The sequence below is a fragment of the Protopterus annectens genome, chromosome 7.part0, assembly GCF_019279795.1.
Source record: "Protopterus annectens isolate FY-2018-M chromosome 7.part0, PAN1.0, whole genome shotgun sequence".
NCBI lineage: Eukaryota > Metazoa > Chordata > Ceratodontiformes > Protopteridae > Protopterus > Protopterus annectens.
The window spans coordinates 154,810,761-154,826,869 of record NC_056739.1 but is presented as its reverse complement, the minus strand read 5'-3'; the positions used below and the strand labels follow the sequence as shown (position 1 = coordinate 154,826,869).

At 44.4% G+C, this 16,109-nt stretch overlaps 1 protein-coding gene across 3 annotated transcripts in view; it reads right to left on the bottom strand.

Moving 5' to 3' along the window:
* CACNA1S (calcium voltage-gated channel subunit alpha1 S) overlaps positions 1 to 16,109 on the bottom strand; it is a 3,469,037-nt gene that overhangs the window by 484,723 nt on the left and 2,968,205 nt on the right. For all 3 annotated transcript variants that reach the window (XM_044076603.1, XM_044076604.1, XM_044076605.1), the window contains one exon: positions 6,828 to 6,956. In XM_044076603.1, the coding sequence (XP_043932538.1) occupies positions 6,828 to 6,956 (129 nt within the window). The remainder of the gene's footprint in view (positions 1 to 6,827; positions 6,957 to 16,109) is intronic.

The window sequence follows — 16,109 nt, the reverse complement described above, 5'->3', positions numbered from 1 at the left end:
GAGAGTTTGGAGGGAGGGGTGGGGCATGCCTGACTGATGCATCAGGAGGTCTGGAGCTGGGTCCAAGATCCAAGGCTCCACTTGTAGATGATGGAGGAGAAATGGGAACCACATCTGATGAGGCCAGTAAGGAGCAATGAGGATGAGCTTGCAGCCCAGTGACTTTGCTTTCTGAAGTATCTTGGGGATCAGAGGAAAAGGTGGAAAGGCATAAAGTAGTCCCGGAGGCCAATCGTGAACAAGTGCATCCTTGGGTGACTGTCCCAGTGGGGGGACTAAAGCAAAATAGCTGCTGTATTTGTTGTTGAGGGGAGTGGCAAAAAGACTGTCGCATGGCTGGCCCCATTTGCGAAAAATCAAAGTCTGCAACTTCTTGCTTCAGCGACCATTCGTGAGGCATGAGGACAGCCCTGCTGAGCCTGTCCGCTGTCACGTTGGATTTCCCAGGAATGTGCATCACAATCAGAAAATATTGGGAAGACTCGAAGGCCCTCCCGACACAAAGGGTAAGATCTGGTCCCGCCTTGTTTGTTCATGTACCATACCACTGACATACTGTCTGTCTGAACTGCAATAGTTCCGGTAGGTAGAGAGTCCTGAAGTGCTTGCAACACCAGAAGCAATGCTCTCATCTCTAGAACATTGATGTGCTAGTGGTACTCATGTTGCTGCCACATTCCTTAAACAGTCTGCACCAGATAATGCCCCCCCCCGCCCAATCTGGGAGGCATCCGTGGTCACTGTGGCTATTGGATGGGGGTCTAAAAAGGATCTGCCCAGAGTCACCTGGGGGGAGACAAGCCACCATACTAAGTCCTTTTTGCAGGATTACGTGATCGAGATCATATGTGACATTGGTAAATCCTGGAATAACCATTGAGCGAAAAGAAGCCAGTGCAGAATTCTCATGTGGAAGCGAGCCACAGGGACTGGAATAATTGCTGCAGCCATTGAGCCCAGGACTTTCAATACCTCTCTGGCCTGAACTATCTTCTTTTTCATGAGGAATGAAACTTGCTGGCGAATGGTTGACACCCTGTCTTGAGGCAGCTTTGCTATCATGGCTCTTGTATCTAAGTCTGCACCTATGAAGGTAATACACTGACAAGGCAACAAGGCAGACTTTTCATAGTTTATGATGATGGCTAGCTAGTAACAGGTTTGGATTGTGTAGTCCCATGCTTTGATCAGTTGATGCTCAGTGGTAGCAGTGAGGACCGAGTCGTCTAGATATGGAAACACCTGGAATCCTAGACATCTCAGGTGAGCTGTGACCACTGCCATACACTTGGTGAACACCCTGGGGACTGTGGTAAGACCAAAGGGCGGAGTTCTGAACTGATAATGACTGTCTCCCAGCCGGAAGCGTAGGAATCTGCTGGATCATCTGTCCATTTTTATTTGTTAGTACACATCCTGGAGATCGATGGAGCACATCCAATTGTCCTGATCCAAAAAGGGAAGAATGGACTGCAGTGTTACCATCCAGAACTTCGCTTTTTTTTACTGATTTGTTTGGCTTGCTGAGATCCAAGATAGGTCTCCAGTCCCCTGTCTTTTTTGGAACTAAAAAGAACCTTGAGTAAGTTCCGGATTCGATTTGGTCTGCGGGGACGTCTTGGATGGCTCTTTTTTCTAGCAACCTTTGTACTTCTAGGTTTGCTTGATCCCAAAGACTGGGTGGAACGTCTGGGATTGACCATTTTGTTCTTGAGGGGGGGGGGGTAACTGTGAAAAGGGAATTTTGTAACCCCTGGATATTATTGACAGTACCCATACATCTTTCGTAACAGTTTGCCAGGCTGTTGGATACAATGATACTCTGCCCCTGACTCCCTCCAGAGGCAGACAGTCGGGTTTCCCTTCAGGAGTGCTGGAAGGGCCTAGCAGAGAAAGTATCTCTGTCGCCCTGCTGTTGTGGACCTCCCCTGCCACAAGGTGGCATCTTCCATTATTGTTTCCCCCACTGCTTCTGGGGGAAAATTTTCCACATATGTCAGGTGAAGTTCCCTGGGATTTTCAAAACCACATTTTTCCACTCTTCTGACCTTTAGGGTAGGGTCTAGATGGAGTGGAAAAATGGACTCCCACGGTAAAGAGAGTCTTGCCATCCTTTTCACATCTGGTGAGAGTCTCTTTTACCTGAGGCCCAAACAAGAACGAGCCATCAAAAGGGGTTCTGGTAAAGGAGGACTTGAAGGGTTCCACAAATTGACAAAGGCGCATCCAGGAGTGTCTCTGCAAAGCAACTCTGGTACCTGCTGCCCTACTTGCTCCATCTGCCACATAAGAAATGAGCCTCATGGAGGAGTTAACCACTGAAGTCAAGGTCGCAAGCTGGGAAGCTGCCCTGTTCGCAACTCCCTCAGCTGTAGGATCCTGCAGGGTATCTCCCAACTCTTTTAGGAGATCCCTCTGAAGTCGTGTGAAGTGTGACAAATAATTCAGCGACCTGAGTGTAAAGGTCGCTTAAGAGAACATACGCTTCCCATACCTGTCCATCGTATGGGACTCCTTGTTCGGCGGATGGACAGGTGAAGAAGTTTCCACAAGTTCCTTCTTAGTGGCTGCTGCCACCACCATAGCATCAACAGGAACCCCTTTGAAAAGAAAGGACTTGCTCTCGGGGGCAGTTATAAATTTATTTGGTCTCTGCAGAACTGGTTCCATGGTCTCTGGAGCACTCCACGCCTTCTGACTCACTACAGACAAAAGTGTGTCAAAAGGCGAATACAGCCAAGAGGTGGAGGGTCGAGAACCAAATGCATCCAGGTAGACCGACTCATCCTCAGAAGGGGCTAGGGACTTCCAGCCACCCCTCTGTCTAAGGATTTCCAAGATGTCCGAAAAGGAGACATCCTCAGAGGGGGACCACGGGTAACCTTCCGATTCATCCAAGTCTGTGTCTGAAGTGATGGACTCAGGGGAGTCCAGATGCTTCCTCTTACATTTTTTTCTTCTGAGGGACCGCTTCCAAATGTTCGGAGAAGGTTTCGGAAGAAGTGGGGTCGCCCAATGGGGCATCCTGGGGCATAGGTTCCCTACACTTGGAGGGAGGAGGAAGGTCAAAGGCAGGCACAGGCACCGAGGGAGAAGGAGCTGATGGAGCCAAAGGCGGAGAGGTCTCAGGGGACAACATGCTCATCACCTCGAAGGCGCCACGGTCCCGCGCCGAAGGAGCCAGCAGATCCAAAGAGCCCGGAGATCTCCTGCGAACTGAGACTGATGGCTCCAAAGCTGATGTGGGAGCTGAGCTCACCTGCATCGAAGCTCTGAGAGGGAGAGTGGGGTCGGAGAAGGGTCCAATGCCACTTACCCCCTTCGGAGCCGATGAGAGAGCTTTGGCACCCAGATCCCTCGATGGACTGAGACTCCGAGGAGATCGGAGTGGGAGTCAGAACCAATAAAGCAGAAGTAACTGGAGCTGATGGTTCCACCACCACGACGTCCATGCACTCCGGCTCCGAGGTCAAGAGAGTCGGTGGAGGAACCGAAAGAGAAGCTGAATGAGCCAAAGAAGTCAGTTCCTTAGGGTCTATATTATATTATTGCACGCTTACAAAAGCAAACGATAATTAATCCACCTCATGTAAGCGAAAGATTACAACGTTGAAACCTCAGAACAGTGATTTTTTTTCCAAGGGAAAAAAATTGCTGTTACAAAAAAAAAAAAACAAAACAAAAAAAACTTTAAAACATAACGTGGGGGGCTTCGCCCCTCACACCCTCCGACAAGGGGGGCTGTGCCCTCCACACATCCCCACTTAAATATATCAACTCTGAGATCGCACTACAGTGCCAAAAAAAGCAAAGTAACGAAAGTGGCCAAGCAAATTCTTTCCCAAGGAAAGAATTCGCTGAAAATCCACTTCACTATTTTACCTTTTCATTCTTTTCGGTTCGATCAAGACGCATTCGACAAACTGCGTCTGTGATCTCGTAATAGGAACCCGTTTATTATGGGCTGTGCTCGATAGCAATTTGGCATGTGCCTGTGACTTGAGGAGCCTATTAACCACTCTCTCCACATCATGATCCGAAAGCCTGGAGGACCGAGAGGAGTGAGAAGAGGACCAGTGACTGCCTGCCACAGATTGCAACAAAGGAGACTGTCTAGCAGAGCGCACGGGCTCCAAAGAGGGAGACCTGGTTCTTTTATGGGCCCAGACTGGCTCTGGTTGCTCTGAAATCAGAACCGTTGAAGATGGTTTGGGAAATTTGTCAGACTGTTTTGCTGGTTGAGGAACCAGAGACAAAGGATCCTGAGGGTTCTTCAAAAGGTCATGCAGAGTCAGTTTATTTTTTCTCTCCTGCAGGACTCTAGAACTGAAAGCATGACAGATAGAGCACGAGTCCTGCAGGTGAACAGCCCCTAAACAGTATACATAGCTCATGTGCCCATCCGTAAAGGACATTTTTTGGCAGCACAAGTTGCACTTCTTAAAGCCGGAGGGTTTTGACACTTTGGACATGCTGGATAAACTAGGAATACACAAACAGCAAAAATAATGCTGTAACGGCTAGCAATACACAACTACAAACACTACCAACAAGCAAACAATAAGAGGGAGAGCCTCTAAGTAAAACGGCGACTACCCCAATAGGAGAGCCTCTAACTTAAATGGCTACTCCAACAGATAGTGAGGAAAGAAGAAACAAATCCTCTAAGTTAAACGGGCTCAATGGGAAATCAAGGCCTAAGAAAACAACGGCCAAGAAGAAACCAAAAAACAACAGCAGAGGAAGGTCAGAAAGTTATTAGTCTAAATGAGGACTAAGATAGAAACCAAGAAGGTAATTAAACTAGTAAAATCCTTGTAAAGATGACAGCAAAATATGAAAACTCTAAATACTTAGCCTGAGCCAGTAGTCGCAATCTTGACGCTGCAAGCGGCAAACGAGATCTGAGTAGCAATCACTAGGCATGTTAGGATAGGGGTTAGCCTCGCGCCAGTATAAGCTCTCGAGCTATAGTAAATGGCCAAGTTGGAACCGAGGATCAGCTCCGAACCCAACCAGCAAGAATGAAGACGAGATGGGGACAACATAATATCTCAGGGCAGACAGATTGGCAGGTTCAAATGGAGCATGTGTTAGCTTCTCAAACCTAAAATTAAGATCCCATGGAGGGGTACTGGTTTTCTTGGATGCCTCTTACAAACAACCCCTTCCAAAACATTTTGACATGAGAATGCATTGAAAGAAGAGGATTCATGAGTAAACAATTTCCACAGACCCTAGCCTTATCTGCAAAGCCATGGAGAGGATCATAATGGAACTCATAAATAAAGACATAGGGAACTTGCAGACTTTGGATCCAACTCAGTTTGGCTTTGTCAAAGGCAGATCCTGCCTCTTAAACTTGGTTGACTTTTTCGAGACAGCAACCAAGGCCATTGATGAGGAAGGCAGTCCATACAGCCTACCTCGACCACTCAGGTATCATCGAAAACTCATCAGCTTGAATGTAAACCCATACATCACAAGATGGGTTGCAAACTGGCTAAGTGACAGAACCCACAGGGTCAGAGTTGAAGCCTGTCACAAGTGGTGTCCCACAGGAACACATCTGACACAGATATCCTCCAGAAGGGCCTCACAGAAATGGATAACTGGTGCCAGAGCCATGGCCTGAAGTTAAAAAATGCATAGTCATACCCTTTGGGAAAAACAAGGCTACCCCTAGCTACCATATAGGTGGCAATCCACTGAGCACAGAAAAGTCATCAGAGATCTGGGGACCCAGGTTTTAGTTTGACACTCATGTTGCTAAAGTAGTTTATCACCCACCTGATCATGAAAAGGATAAAGGGTCTCAAAAATATGTCTTATGCTGCCAGACTGAAAGAACTACATATAAGGCCATGTCAAAGGATTACTTCAGTCACTGCTTGACAGAGGCACAGCAAAATGATAGGCATAGTTTTTATTCAAACTAAAGGGGTGGGCAAAGCCATAACTATTAAATGCCCTTGGGCAGATAGCCTAGTATGAACCTATGAACCTATGAACCTATGAACATGATGAAATGGCCAATAAATGAACCTTAACAGAGGAGTAAGAAAGGCGACAGGAAAGAAACTCACACAGATATTGTAAAACCAGAGAACAACTAGCCCTGAATGGGTGCTGGCTGTGTTGTTGGCACCAACTACAAAACCTTTTCCATTTGTTAATATATGATTTTCTAGTAGCAGGCTTTCTTGCCTCCATTAGTACCTGTTGCATGTCTGCAGTAAACAGGTGCCTAAAGGGAGTTAAGACCCTAACAAACACCCTGCTCTTCTGAGAGTAAATCTATTCTGTGATGAAGCTTGTGGTAATTCCCCAGGTCATTTCCAAAAGGAGGAAAAAATGGAGTTGCCTGAGTTAGAAGGGAGTCGCCAGAGTAATCTCTGGATTCCTCCTGAATCTTCAGAAGTTGGTATATATAATTTGCAGGGCATGTGTGGGGCACAGCTTTTCACATGGGAGGGGTGTGTGTGTAGTGGGGCTTGCTCCCTTGCAAAAATGTAGATTTTTTTTGTTTTTTTACATTGAAGTTTTCAGAAACTTGAACATATGGTTTCGACCATATGAATTTTGAGTTTCTGAAAACTCGATAATATGACATAAACCTGGGAATGCACATTAATTAATTTAAGACATAACACAGCAATATGAATTCAGTACATTCCAAAGTCTGGCTACTGTACTTTTATAGCTGGAGAAATAAACATTAGTCATCATTTGAAGGCCCTTTGAATATCCTAGTTAAGATACTTTTATAGGTGAAGGAAGAATCTTGCTTTGTCTACCATAATGGCTGGTGTATTTTTGTTACCTACCCTGAAAATCCCTTCTTCCACTGCTGCATCTTCCATGGCTCTCTCAAGCTCTTCCTCTGCAGTCAAGTCTCCAGATATTGCACGGTGCAGTTCAGGTGCTACCTCATCTGCTACACTACGAAGGCCTGCCTGTCATGAAACAAACATTTAACAATGCACATTAGTGGGTTGCTCTAAAGGGCAAGTCATATTTTCAGCACAGAAATGAGATTAATTACACTGCATATTAATTCTAGAAGCAACATAAAATAAAACAAAACTGTAGCACATCATATGACCCGGTGCTGCAAATGGGCTCAGATAGGACAGGACTGGCATTTCAAGTGGATCACGTAACTGCTACAGCAGTACGTCTTTGCTGGCTAGAAAGAATAGTTGTGCAAAGTCTTACCATAACCATAGATGTCCTTCTCTTCTGTGTTTCAGTATTCTTTACATATGGGTTGTTTTCCGCTCAATGACCCTATGTCCGGCCTGTATACAAAAGCCTATAGCCACTGCCAGTACGTGGGATGTCACACATAGGTTCTGACAGAGTCAGCCATTAAAGGACGTCTGCAAGTACCATCCCCAGAACAAGGAAGCCCCATGAGGAACAACAGTCCTAAGGCAAACAAGGAGTCATCCTAGGAAGGGACAATTTGCAGAGGGAAGGTAGGAGGGACAGAATACTGCAAACAACTATTCTATGTCCTTCTATTCAATGTTACAGTGTTCTTTACATATAGGTGAGTGCCAAAGGGAGGTGGAAGGAGCAGAAGAAAAATGTGAGGAAAAAATGTCCATAAATCCATGTAGAATAGCTCTAGCAAATCTTGCCCTGGACCTTAAGATAGTGTCCAACTTCTAATGTTTGGAAAAAAGTATGGACTAAAGACCATTTGGCAGCCTCCAAAATGGAATTAATATCCAGGCCTTTAAAGAAAGCCCCTGATGAAGCAACAGATCTGGTGGAATGGGCAATGACAGAAGACAGTGATTTTCCATGAAAAACATAACAAAACACAATAGCTTTAGAAATCCAAGATGAAATAGTTTGTTTAGAAACAGGTAAACATAGAGCCCTGGGATGAAAAGACATAAAAAGTTGATCTGACTTCCTTATATCTTTAGTCTTGTCAAGGTAAAATCTGAGTTGTCTATGTACATCTAAGGTATGCAAAATCCTCTCACTAGAGGACTGAGGAGAAGGGAAAAGGGTGGGCAATTTAATAGACTGATTATGAGATAACTCGTTCATTATGTTAGGCATGAAAGAAGTATTAGCTCTCATAGACACCCTGCCCTTGTGGAAAACCAAGAAATGAGGGGATGTCATCAAGGCCTGAATCTCAGATACCCTCCTAGCAGAAGTTAAGGCTACCAAAAGCACTATTTTCAAGTGTAAAACTTTAGAGGAGCCAAGGCCACAGGATCAAAAGGAGCCAGAGTTAGCTTCTCTAAGACAGAGTTAAGATCCCAAGGAGGAGGCACTGGTTTCCTGGGAGGTTTGATGTGTAGGACGCCTTTAACAAAACATTTAACCTCCAATCTGGAGGCTAAAGGAGGTGTTAATGGCAAACAAGCAGAAAGAGCAGAACAGTGGACTTTCACTGAGGAATATGATAAGCCACTATTAAGCAATTCACACAAGTAAGAAAGTACAACTGGAATGTCCACAGATAGTGGATCTAGACTACTTTTAAGGCACCAGACAGAAAATCTTTTCCATTTGGAAATGTAAGATTTCCTAGTATTGGGTTTCCTGGCCTCCTGCAAAACCCTAAGCATGTCCTTTGAAAAAAGGAGCCTGAAAGGGATCAAAAACAGATCACCCACAAATTCATTTGTAGTGTTGACAGATGTGGATGAATCAAGGATCCCTTGTCTTGTGAGTGTAAGTCCAACCAGTGAGGCAACTTGTGGTGATAGCCCTTGGCTAACTGCAACAGAAGAGGGAACAAATGTTGTCTTGGCCAAAAGGGAGTCATCAACAAGATTTTTGGTCTGTCCTACTGAATTTTCAGCAAGACTTTTTGAATTAGAGGGAAGGAGGGAATGCATAAAATAAAATCCCCTTCCATGAGAAAGATAGGGTGTCCATCTTCCAGGCCAGAAGATGTGGGACTCTGGCACAAAAGAGAGGAAGCTGTCTGTTTTGAGGGGAAGCAAAGAGGTCCATATGTGGAGTACCCCACCAGTGAAATAGATCCAGGAACACATCCATGTGAAGAATCCATTCACGGGATTGTGTCATGGACATGTTTAATGCATCCACCACAGAGTACTGAGCCAAGGGCAGATAAATAGCATAAAGGGTTACTTTGTACTGGATAGCTAATTCCCATGCCTTGAGGGCTAACCTGCAAAGAAGGTAAGATTTGGTCCCCCTTCCTTGTTTATGTACCAGAGGAAGGTGGTATTGTCTGGAAAAATCTTCACAGGACAATGTAGGAAAAGAGGATGAAAGGTTCACAAGGTTAGAGTCAGAGTCCTCATCTCTCAGATGTTGATGTACTCCCACTGCTGAGATGGAGACCAGAGACCCTGAACCTTCCTGGAAGCAAAGGTTGCCCCCCAGCCTATGTCTGAGGTATCTGTGAACAGCTGTTGAGAAGGCTGGGGTAAGAGAAGAGGAATGCATGGATTCAGAGACAGTTGTTGAATCCACCAGTAAAGCACTGTTTCCAAGCAGGGGAGGAGAGGAACCAGGACATCTAAAGGGTTGAGACCAGGTTGCCTTTAGAAACCATTTAAATTTCCTCACGTGAAGCTTTGCCAAATGCAGCATGGGAATTGTGGAAGCCATTAATCCTAGAAGTCTCATAAATTCCCTGGGTGAGATAGAAGGAAGAACCAGAAGGCTCTCTGTGAAGGTCGTAAGAGAGAGGGAGAACCTTGCCTGTAGGAAGGTAAACCATCATCAGATCTTTCCTGATCCTGCACCCTAAGAAGATGTGATCCTGAGGTGGAGTCAGACTGGATTTTTTTTTTTTAATTTATTGTGAACCCTAGGTCCTGAAGAAGATGAATGGTCTTCACAAGGTTTTGAGACAATTGATCCAAATTGTTGGCCAGAAAAAGAAGATTGTCTAGATAAGGATAAACTTGAACCCCGCATACCCTCAGGAAAGCAATGGCTGGGGCCAAGCACTTTGTGCAAACCCTTGCGGCAGTGGAAAGAACAAAAGGCAAGGCAGAAAACTGCAAGTGCAAAGAACCCAGCTAGAAACCTAAGAATTTCCTGTGCTGAGGGTGAATGGGGATATGCAGGTAAGCATCTTTGAGATCTAGAGAAGCCATGAAGGATTGGGGAGAAATCAGGAGAAATCAGGGGAAAACATGTCTGAAGTGACAACATCCAGAAACAAGGCACTACCAGGAAAGTGTTTAGGTGGGAGAGGTCTAGAATTGGTCGCCAACGATCATCCTTTCTTGGAACCAGAAACATTCTGTAGTAAAACCCCAATCCTCTCTGATGCAGAGGTACAGGCTGAATAGTGCCTTGAGAAAGTAGCTGAAATAAGAGTTGAGGAAACAGATGAAGCTGACAGGAAGGGGCTGAGGAATCCCCATGAAAGAACGAAGAGTCTTCCAAGTCATAAAGTAACATTTTTGGATGATGGAAAGAACCCAGACATCCTAAGTGATCTTTGCCTAGGCTGGAAAGGAAAGAAACAGGTGAAGAGAAAGATGTGTATGCCTTGGAAGAGAGGAGTGGTTGTCACAGAGAACTAGACCTGGCCTGAAAGGGCTGCTGAGAAGGAGGAGCAGAAGCAGTAGGTTTTGATTGAGGGGGGGGTCTCCTAGTAGACTTCTTATCCCTAGCACCAGAAGAAGAAGAAGCAGAAGAAGAACAAGCAAGTCTCCTAACAAAGGATGTTTTGGCATGGAAATGCCTATGGAATTTCAGAACTGGTGAGACAAAAGTGTTTTGAGTCCTGAAGTTCCTTTCCTTTTCCCTGGAGAGCTTTAAAAAGTTCTGCAGCTGCCGATCCAAAAAGAGCAGAATTATCTAGAGTAGCATCAAGTAATTTTGCTTTTATGTCATCAGGCAATGACTGAAGCCTTAACCAAGAGTGTCTCCTAAACACAGAGGCAGAAGCAGCAGCCCTAGAGGATGCCTCTACAGCATCATAGCTGTACTTGATGGAACGTCTAGCTACCTGAGAAGATGCAGATGAAAGTGAGAAGACCTGTGACTTAACCTCTAGGTCTCGTAACTAAGCCGAAGCCTGAAAAAGCAAAGCCAAAGAATATCTAGACATATGTGTCTGGTAATTAATAGCTCTAACAGCCTACATAGAAGAAGTATATACCTTCTTACTCAGTCTCTCAAGAAGTTTGCTTTCCTTATCTGAAGGAAGAAGCTTGGCAAAAGGAGACAAGTGAGAAGATTTATCAGAAACAATGAAGACCACAGCTGGATCAGCAGAGTGGCAATTATAGAGAAACGTGTAGTCATCTGGAATTTTATAAAATCTATCAGACCTCTTGGGAGAAGGGGCCTGGGAGTCACGTGTTTTGGAGGAAGAAGCAAAAGTGTCCAGGAAAGCTGGAAAGGCTGGAGGAACTATAGAAGGAGCGGGAACCTCCATTTGTAGCAGATCATAATAACACTTTTGTTCCTAAGAAATTTGGGAGCAATCCCATTTGAAAAACTGCCTCATCTCATTAATGGTTTCTCCACAGGAAGGTTCTTCAACTGGGGAATCTCTCCCATTAGACTCTTCCTCAGGAGAAGCATATTCCAGACGGGAAGTAATTTGGGTGGAGTACACAATGGAGTCTTCATCAAAGGAGGATTCATCAGTAACAGAGGAAGGAACCTGAGGTCCAGCAGCTTGCATAAAAGAAGTGAAGGCAGAAGAGGGAAAGAGGAAGAAGAAGGCTTCAAAGCCATCAAGGCCTTAATAAGACCCTGGGGAAAAGGATCCCAATCAGACTGAGGGGTGGAAGGGACATTTGGACGTTTGGTCTTTTGTTTTTTTTAATATGTCTTTCAGTATGGGGAGACAAAGAAGAGGAACCCAATGTAGTCTTAACTTCTAGCGTAGACAGTGAAGGATCCCTAGTCGGAAAGGCAGGAATATCGCCGAAATCCTCCAGCAGAACAAGCCACGTTTCCCCCATTTTGCCTGGTATGGACATCTGCATTGCTTCGCATGTGCTAGGATCCGAACCCTTGGTGGCTTCCCCAGATGTACCCACTGAGCAAGCAAACCCAACCTCCAAACGTGCCACCTGGTCTTCAGCAACCTCAAGGGGAATGTCAGAGGTGGTCATCACAGCCAAAGAGGTTTCAGGCATACCTCTCAACTTCTTAGAGCAAGAAATCTGGACAAAGCCATAAATAAAAGTGGGACAATTTTTAAATATTGCTCTTACAAACTTAGAAAGTTGATAGAATAATAGGTTTTGCATTAACATGAAATTATTGAAGGATATGAAGTCTGAAACTCAAACATCTGTCATTATTTTCTAACTTCAGTCTTTAATGATTTACACTAATTTGCCAGAAAAACACAATTTTATGAAAAAATGGACCAAGAATATGAGGCCGAAATCTGGACATTCTGGGAAAATCTGTATAGTTGAGAGCTATTGTTTCAGGTTTTTGCTTACTCACCTTCGTCTTCAAACTCGGCTCGGCTGAAAGACCCCCAGCACCTTCCATAGCATCTCTAGCGAGATGTTTAAGTCATTGATTCTCAAGATAGATATTTAAGGGAGATAGATGGCTATGTAGGTATTTGGCACGAAGGCCTGACAAATGGAACAGGAAAGGTAATCATGACTAGACCCTAAGCAAAAAAAACAGAGGTCGTGGCTATCTTTATGTGGAATCTGCTTTCCACACCTAAACTTGCCCTTCCTGGATGACATGAACAACACCAAATGGTAGTAGCAATAAAAAGAATCCCCAATGGGGTACTCATCTGAAGCTGGCAGCAACACACGGAATCCAACTGAAGACCATAAGTAAGAGTCAACCTTCCGAATGGAGGCAAAAAAGTTCTGAGGATGGTACATGTGGACATCCTTTTATGGCTGATGTTGTCAGAGCCTATGTGTGACATCTCACGTACTTGAAAGTGGCAATAAGCTTTTGTACACAGGCCGGACGTCAGGTCATTGGGTGGAAGAAAATCCATCTGTAAAGAATACTGCAACATTGAACAGAAGAACATTCACCATTACCCATGCTATAAAAACTCTTGCAATGAATAAAAATAGCCAAAGGGTATGACAAACACTGCCTACATCAAGCCTTTCAGCCTGAGCAATATTCCCATTAAGATCATAGAGAGTCATATTAGAGTCTACCCATAATAAAACAGGGGACTAACTTCTGTCAGCTGTGGAACAATATTGTTTTGTTAAGAGATGTTGCCTTCTGAAAGATCAATCTTACCTGCTTACTACAATAAAGGCATCTATACAAACACATAAGAAACTCTTATTTATATATGTAAATATATCCATATATAAATATTTATATCTGGAATACAGACCATAGCTGTAATATTACAATGTTTTGGTGAGATCAGTGTGGTCAACCAGAACCAAAGGAGACAAAACAAATTTGTTTGGGAAATGGAGGGAGGGAAAGTTGAGGGGGCAAAAGTAGACAAAACAGATCTATTGTTATAATAAGTGCATAACTGTTTTATCCTATGTCTCTTTGGTCCATCTTCAACTGATAGGACAGGATCCCCAGCGACTAAAAGCTTTGGGTGGTATCATGGAAGGATATTCCAAAGGATGTCTGAACTAAAGGATGCTTTAGACTTAGACTACAATTCCAGTTTGTAATGGGAAATAAAAGTATGGACATGGGACCAAGTAGTGCTGGCCAAATGTCATCAAAAGGCACCCTTGAAAAATATGCTGTAGAAGTAGCAATTACCCTAGTTAAATGAGCCTTGGGATTGCCAGGCAGTGTCAAACCCTTCTCCTTGTATAAATGAGAAAGGCAATCAGACAGTCATCTTCAGAGAGCCACTTTTAAAACACTTTTCTCAATTTGACTGAAGAGTAAAGAGAAAGGCTCAAAAAGTTGGTCAGTCTTTGTAACAGATTTAGTATGGTGTGAGTAAAATATGAGTGAATGATGCACATCAAGTAGGTGTAATATGAATTCCCCTTTGTTGGAAAAATGTGGAAAGAAAACAGGGAGATTAATGGTATAATTCAACATAAGCTCTGAAGCCACCTTGGGAAGAAAGGAGGGGTCAGTTCTAAGTAACACTTTGTCTTTGTGTAAGACCATGAACTGAAATTTGCACGAAAGAGCCTGAAGTTCTGACATCCTTCGAGCAGAAATAATCACCACCAGAAAGAGCATCTTCCAAGACATACATTTCAATTCAATGGTAGCTGCAGGTTCAAAAGGTGGTGTTATCAATGCCTGAAGAAGAATGGCAATGTCTTAAGGTGAAATCATAATGGGGGATGGAAGAGAAACATGCCTCTTAAGAAGCTCTGGATAACTTCAAGAAAGCAATGGGAGCTTGTTTCTCTCCCATGTGGAAGTCTGAAATGGAAGCCATTTGAACTTCGATGGAGGAATAACTAGCCCCATCATGAAACAGACTAGCTAAAAATTATAAAACGGCAAGAAGAGGGGCAGAAAAAGGGATCTGTATCCTAGCTAGTTGTCCAAAGAGAAAATTTATTTCATTTACTTCTACATATTTTTCTGGTAGAAGGTTTTTGTGAATATGTTAGGATATGTACAACTTGTGATGAAAGCATGGACTGTCTAGCCATCACTGGAACTGGAAAAATTATGCAGTCAACTTAAGGGCTGTTATATCCAGATGAGGCATTATGGACAGATGAGAAAGTCTGGAATGTGATCCATCACCCATAGTGTGGTATCAGATGAGGACAAAAGGGGGCAATGAGGATCACTCTCGCCTTGTTCCACATTGCTTTCTGTAGGAACTCTGGTATGAAAGGAGTAGGTGGATATGCATACAGGAGAACTGGGGCTATCTGTCAACAACAGTGTCCCTCAGGGGCTACCCCTCATAGGGGATCAGAGCAAAGTAAGTGCTGCACTTGGTGCTGGTGGAGGTGATACATAGGTCTCAGCAAGGCTGACCCCAGCAGCTGAATATTTGATCTGGCACCATCTGACTGAAAGACCACCTGTAAGGAAGGAGAATGGACCTCCCAACTTGTTTGCCAGTACACTGTTCATCCCCAGGATACCTGTTGCTATTAGGAAGTGGGGGAAGACATCAGTCACTGCCAAACCTTCAATGTTTCTCAACACAAAGGGTAGCAGCATGTTCCCCCTTGGTGATTGATGTATCAAACCTCTGATATATTGTCTGTTTGGATGGAGATCACACTTCTGGAAAGGGAGTCTTGAAAAGCCTGCAATGCCAGGATTGTGCTCACTTCCAGGATTTTGATGTATACAGTGGCCTCTGTTGGGGGAACACATGCCTTGGATCATCCTTTCCATGAAATGCCCCCCCCCCCAGTTGGAAAGCATCCATGGTCACTGTGGTTTGGGGAGGTGGCAGAACAAACGGACGGCCTTCTGAAAGGGCATCAGTTGAGACTGTATTGACAACTGAACTGACAAGATCCACTGTAAAACTCTCATGTAAAATCTGGCCTGAGGGACTAGAGTGACAGAGGCTGTCATGATCTACAGCAGACATAATATGGCCCTGTCTGCGGGTTTTTGATGGGAGAGAAAAAGAAGTTATGTCTTACCATAACGTTCCATCTGTATTGTTGATCCTTGTTCAGTCATTACGCATGGGTATTGGTTCCGAGCTCAGAACCGAGCCAGCCATTTTCCAAGCTCGCATCAGCTTAAAACTCTCGAGCTAAACTCTTTCCCACAATTCCCCTCTCCCTGTTACCTCAGACTGAGTTTGAATGTCAAAGAAGATAGAGGCTACCTCTGGTCAAATAACCTAAGAGAACCAGATGGGGAGATCCACTAGAAACCATAGGAGGGGGAAGGAGGGAGGGTCGTAATGACTGAACGAGGATCAACAATACAGATGGAACGTTATGGTAAGACATAATGTCTTTATCTGATATTGTTAATCCTCGTTCATTCCTTTCGCATGGGACAGAGTCCCCAGCTACTTCTATTCCTGGGAGGCTCTCATGGAAGGACATTCCTGAGCACCATAGAACCGAAAGATGTGCTTCCCCTGGAGGCCAAATCCAATTTGTAATGATTGATGAAGGTACGAGGCGTAGCCCAAGTTGCAACTGCACAGATGTCATGTAAAGAAGCTCTGGCATGGAAGGCAGCAGAAATTGCCA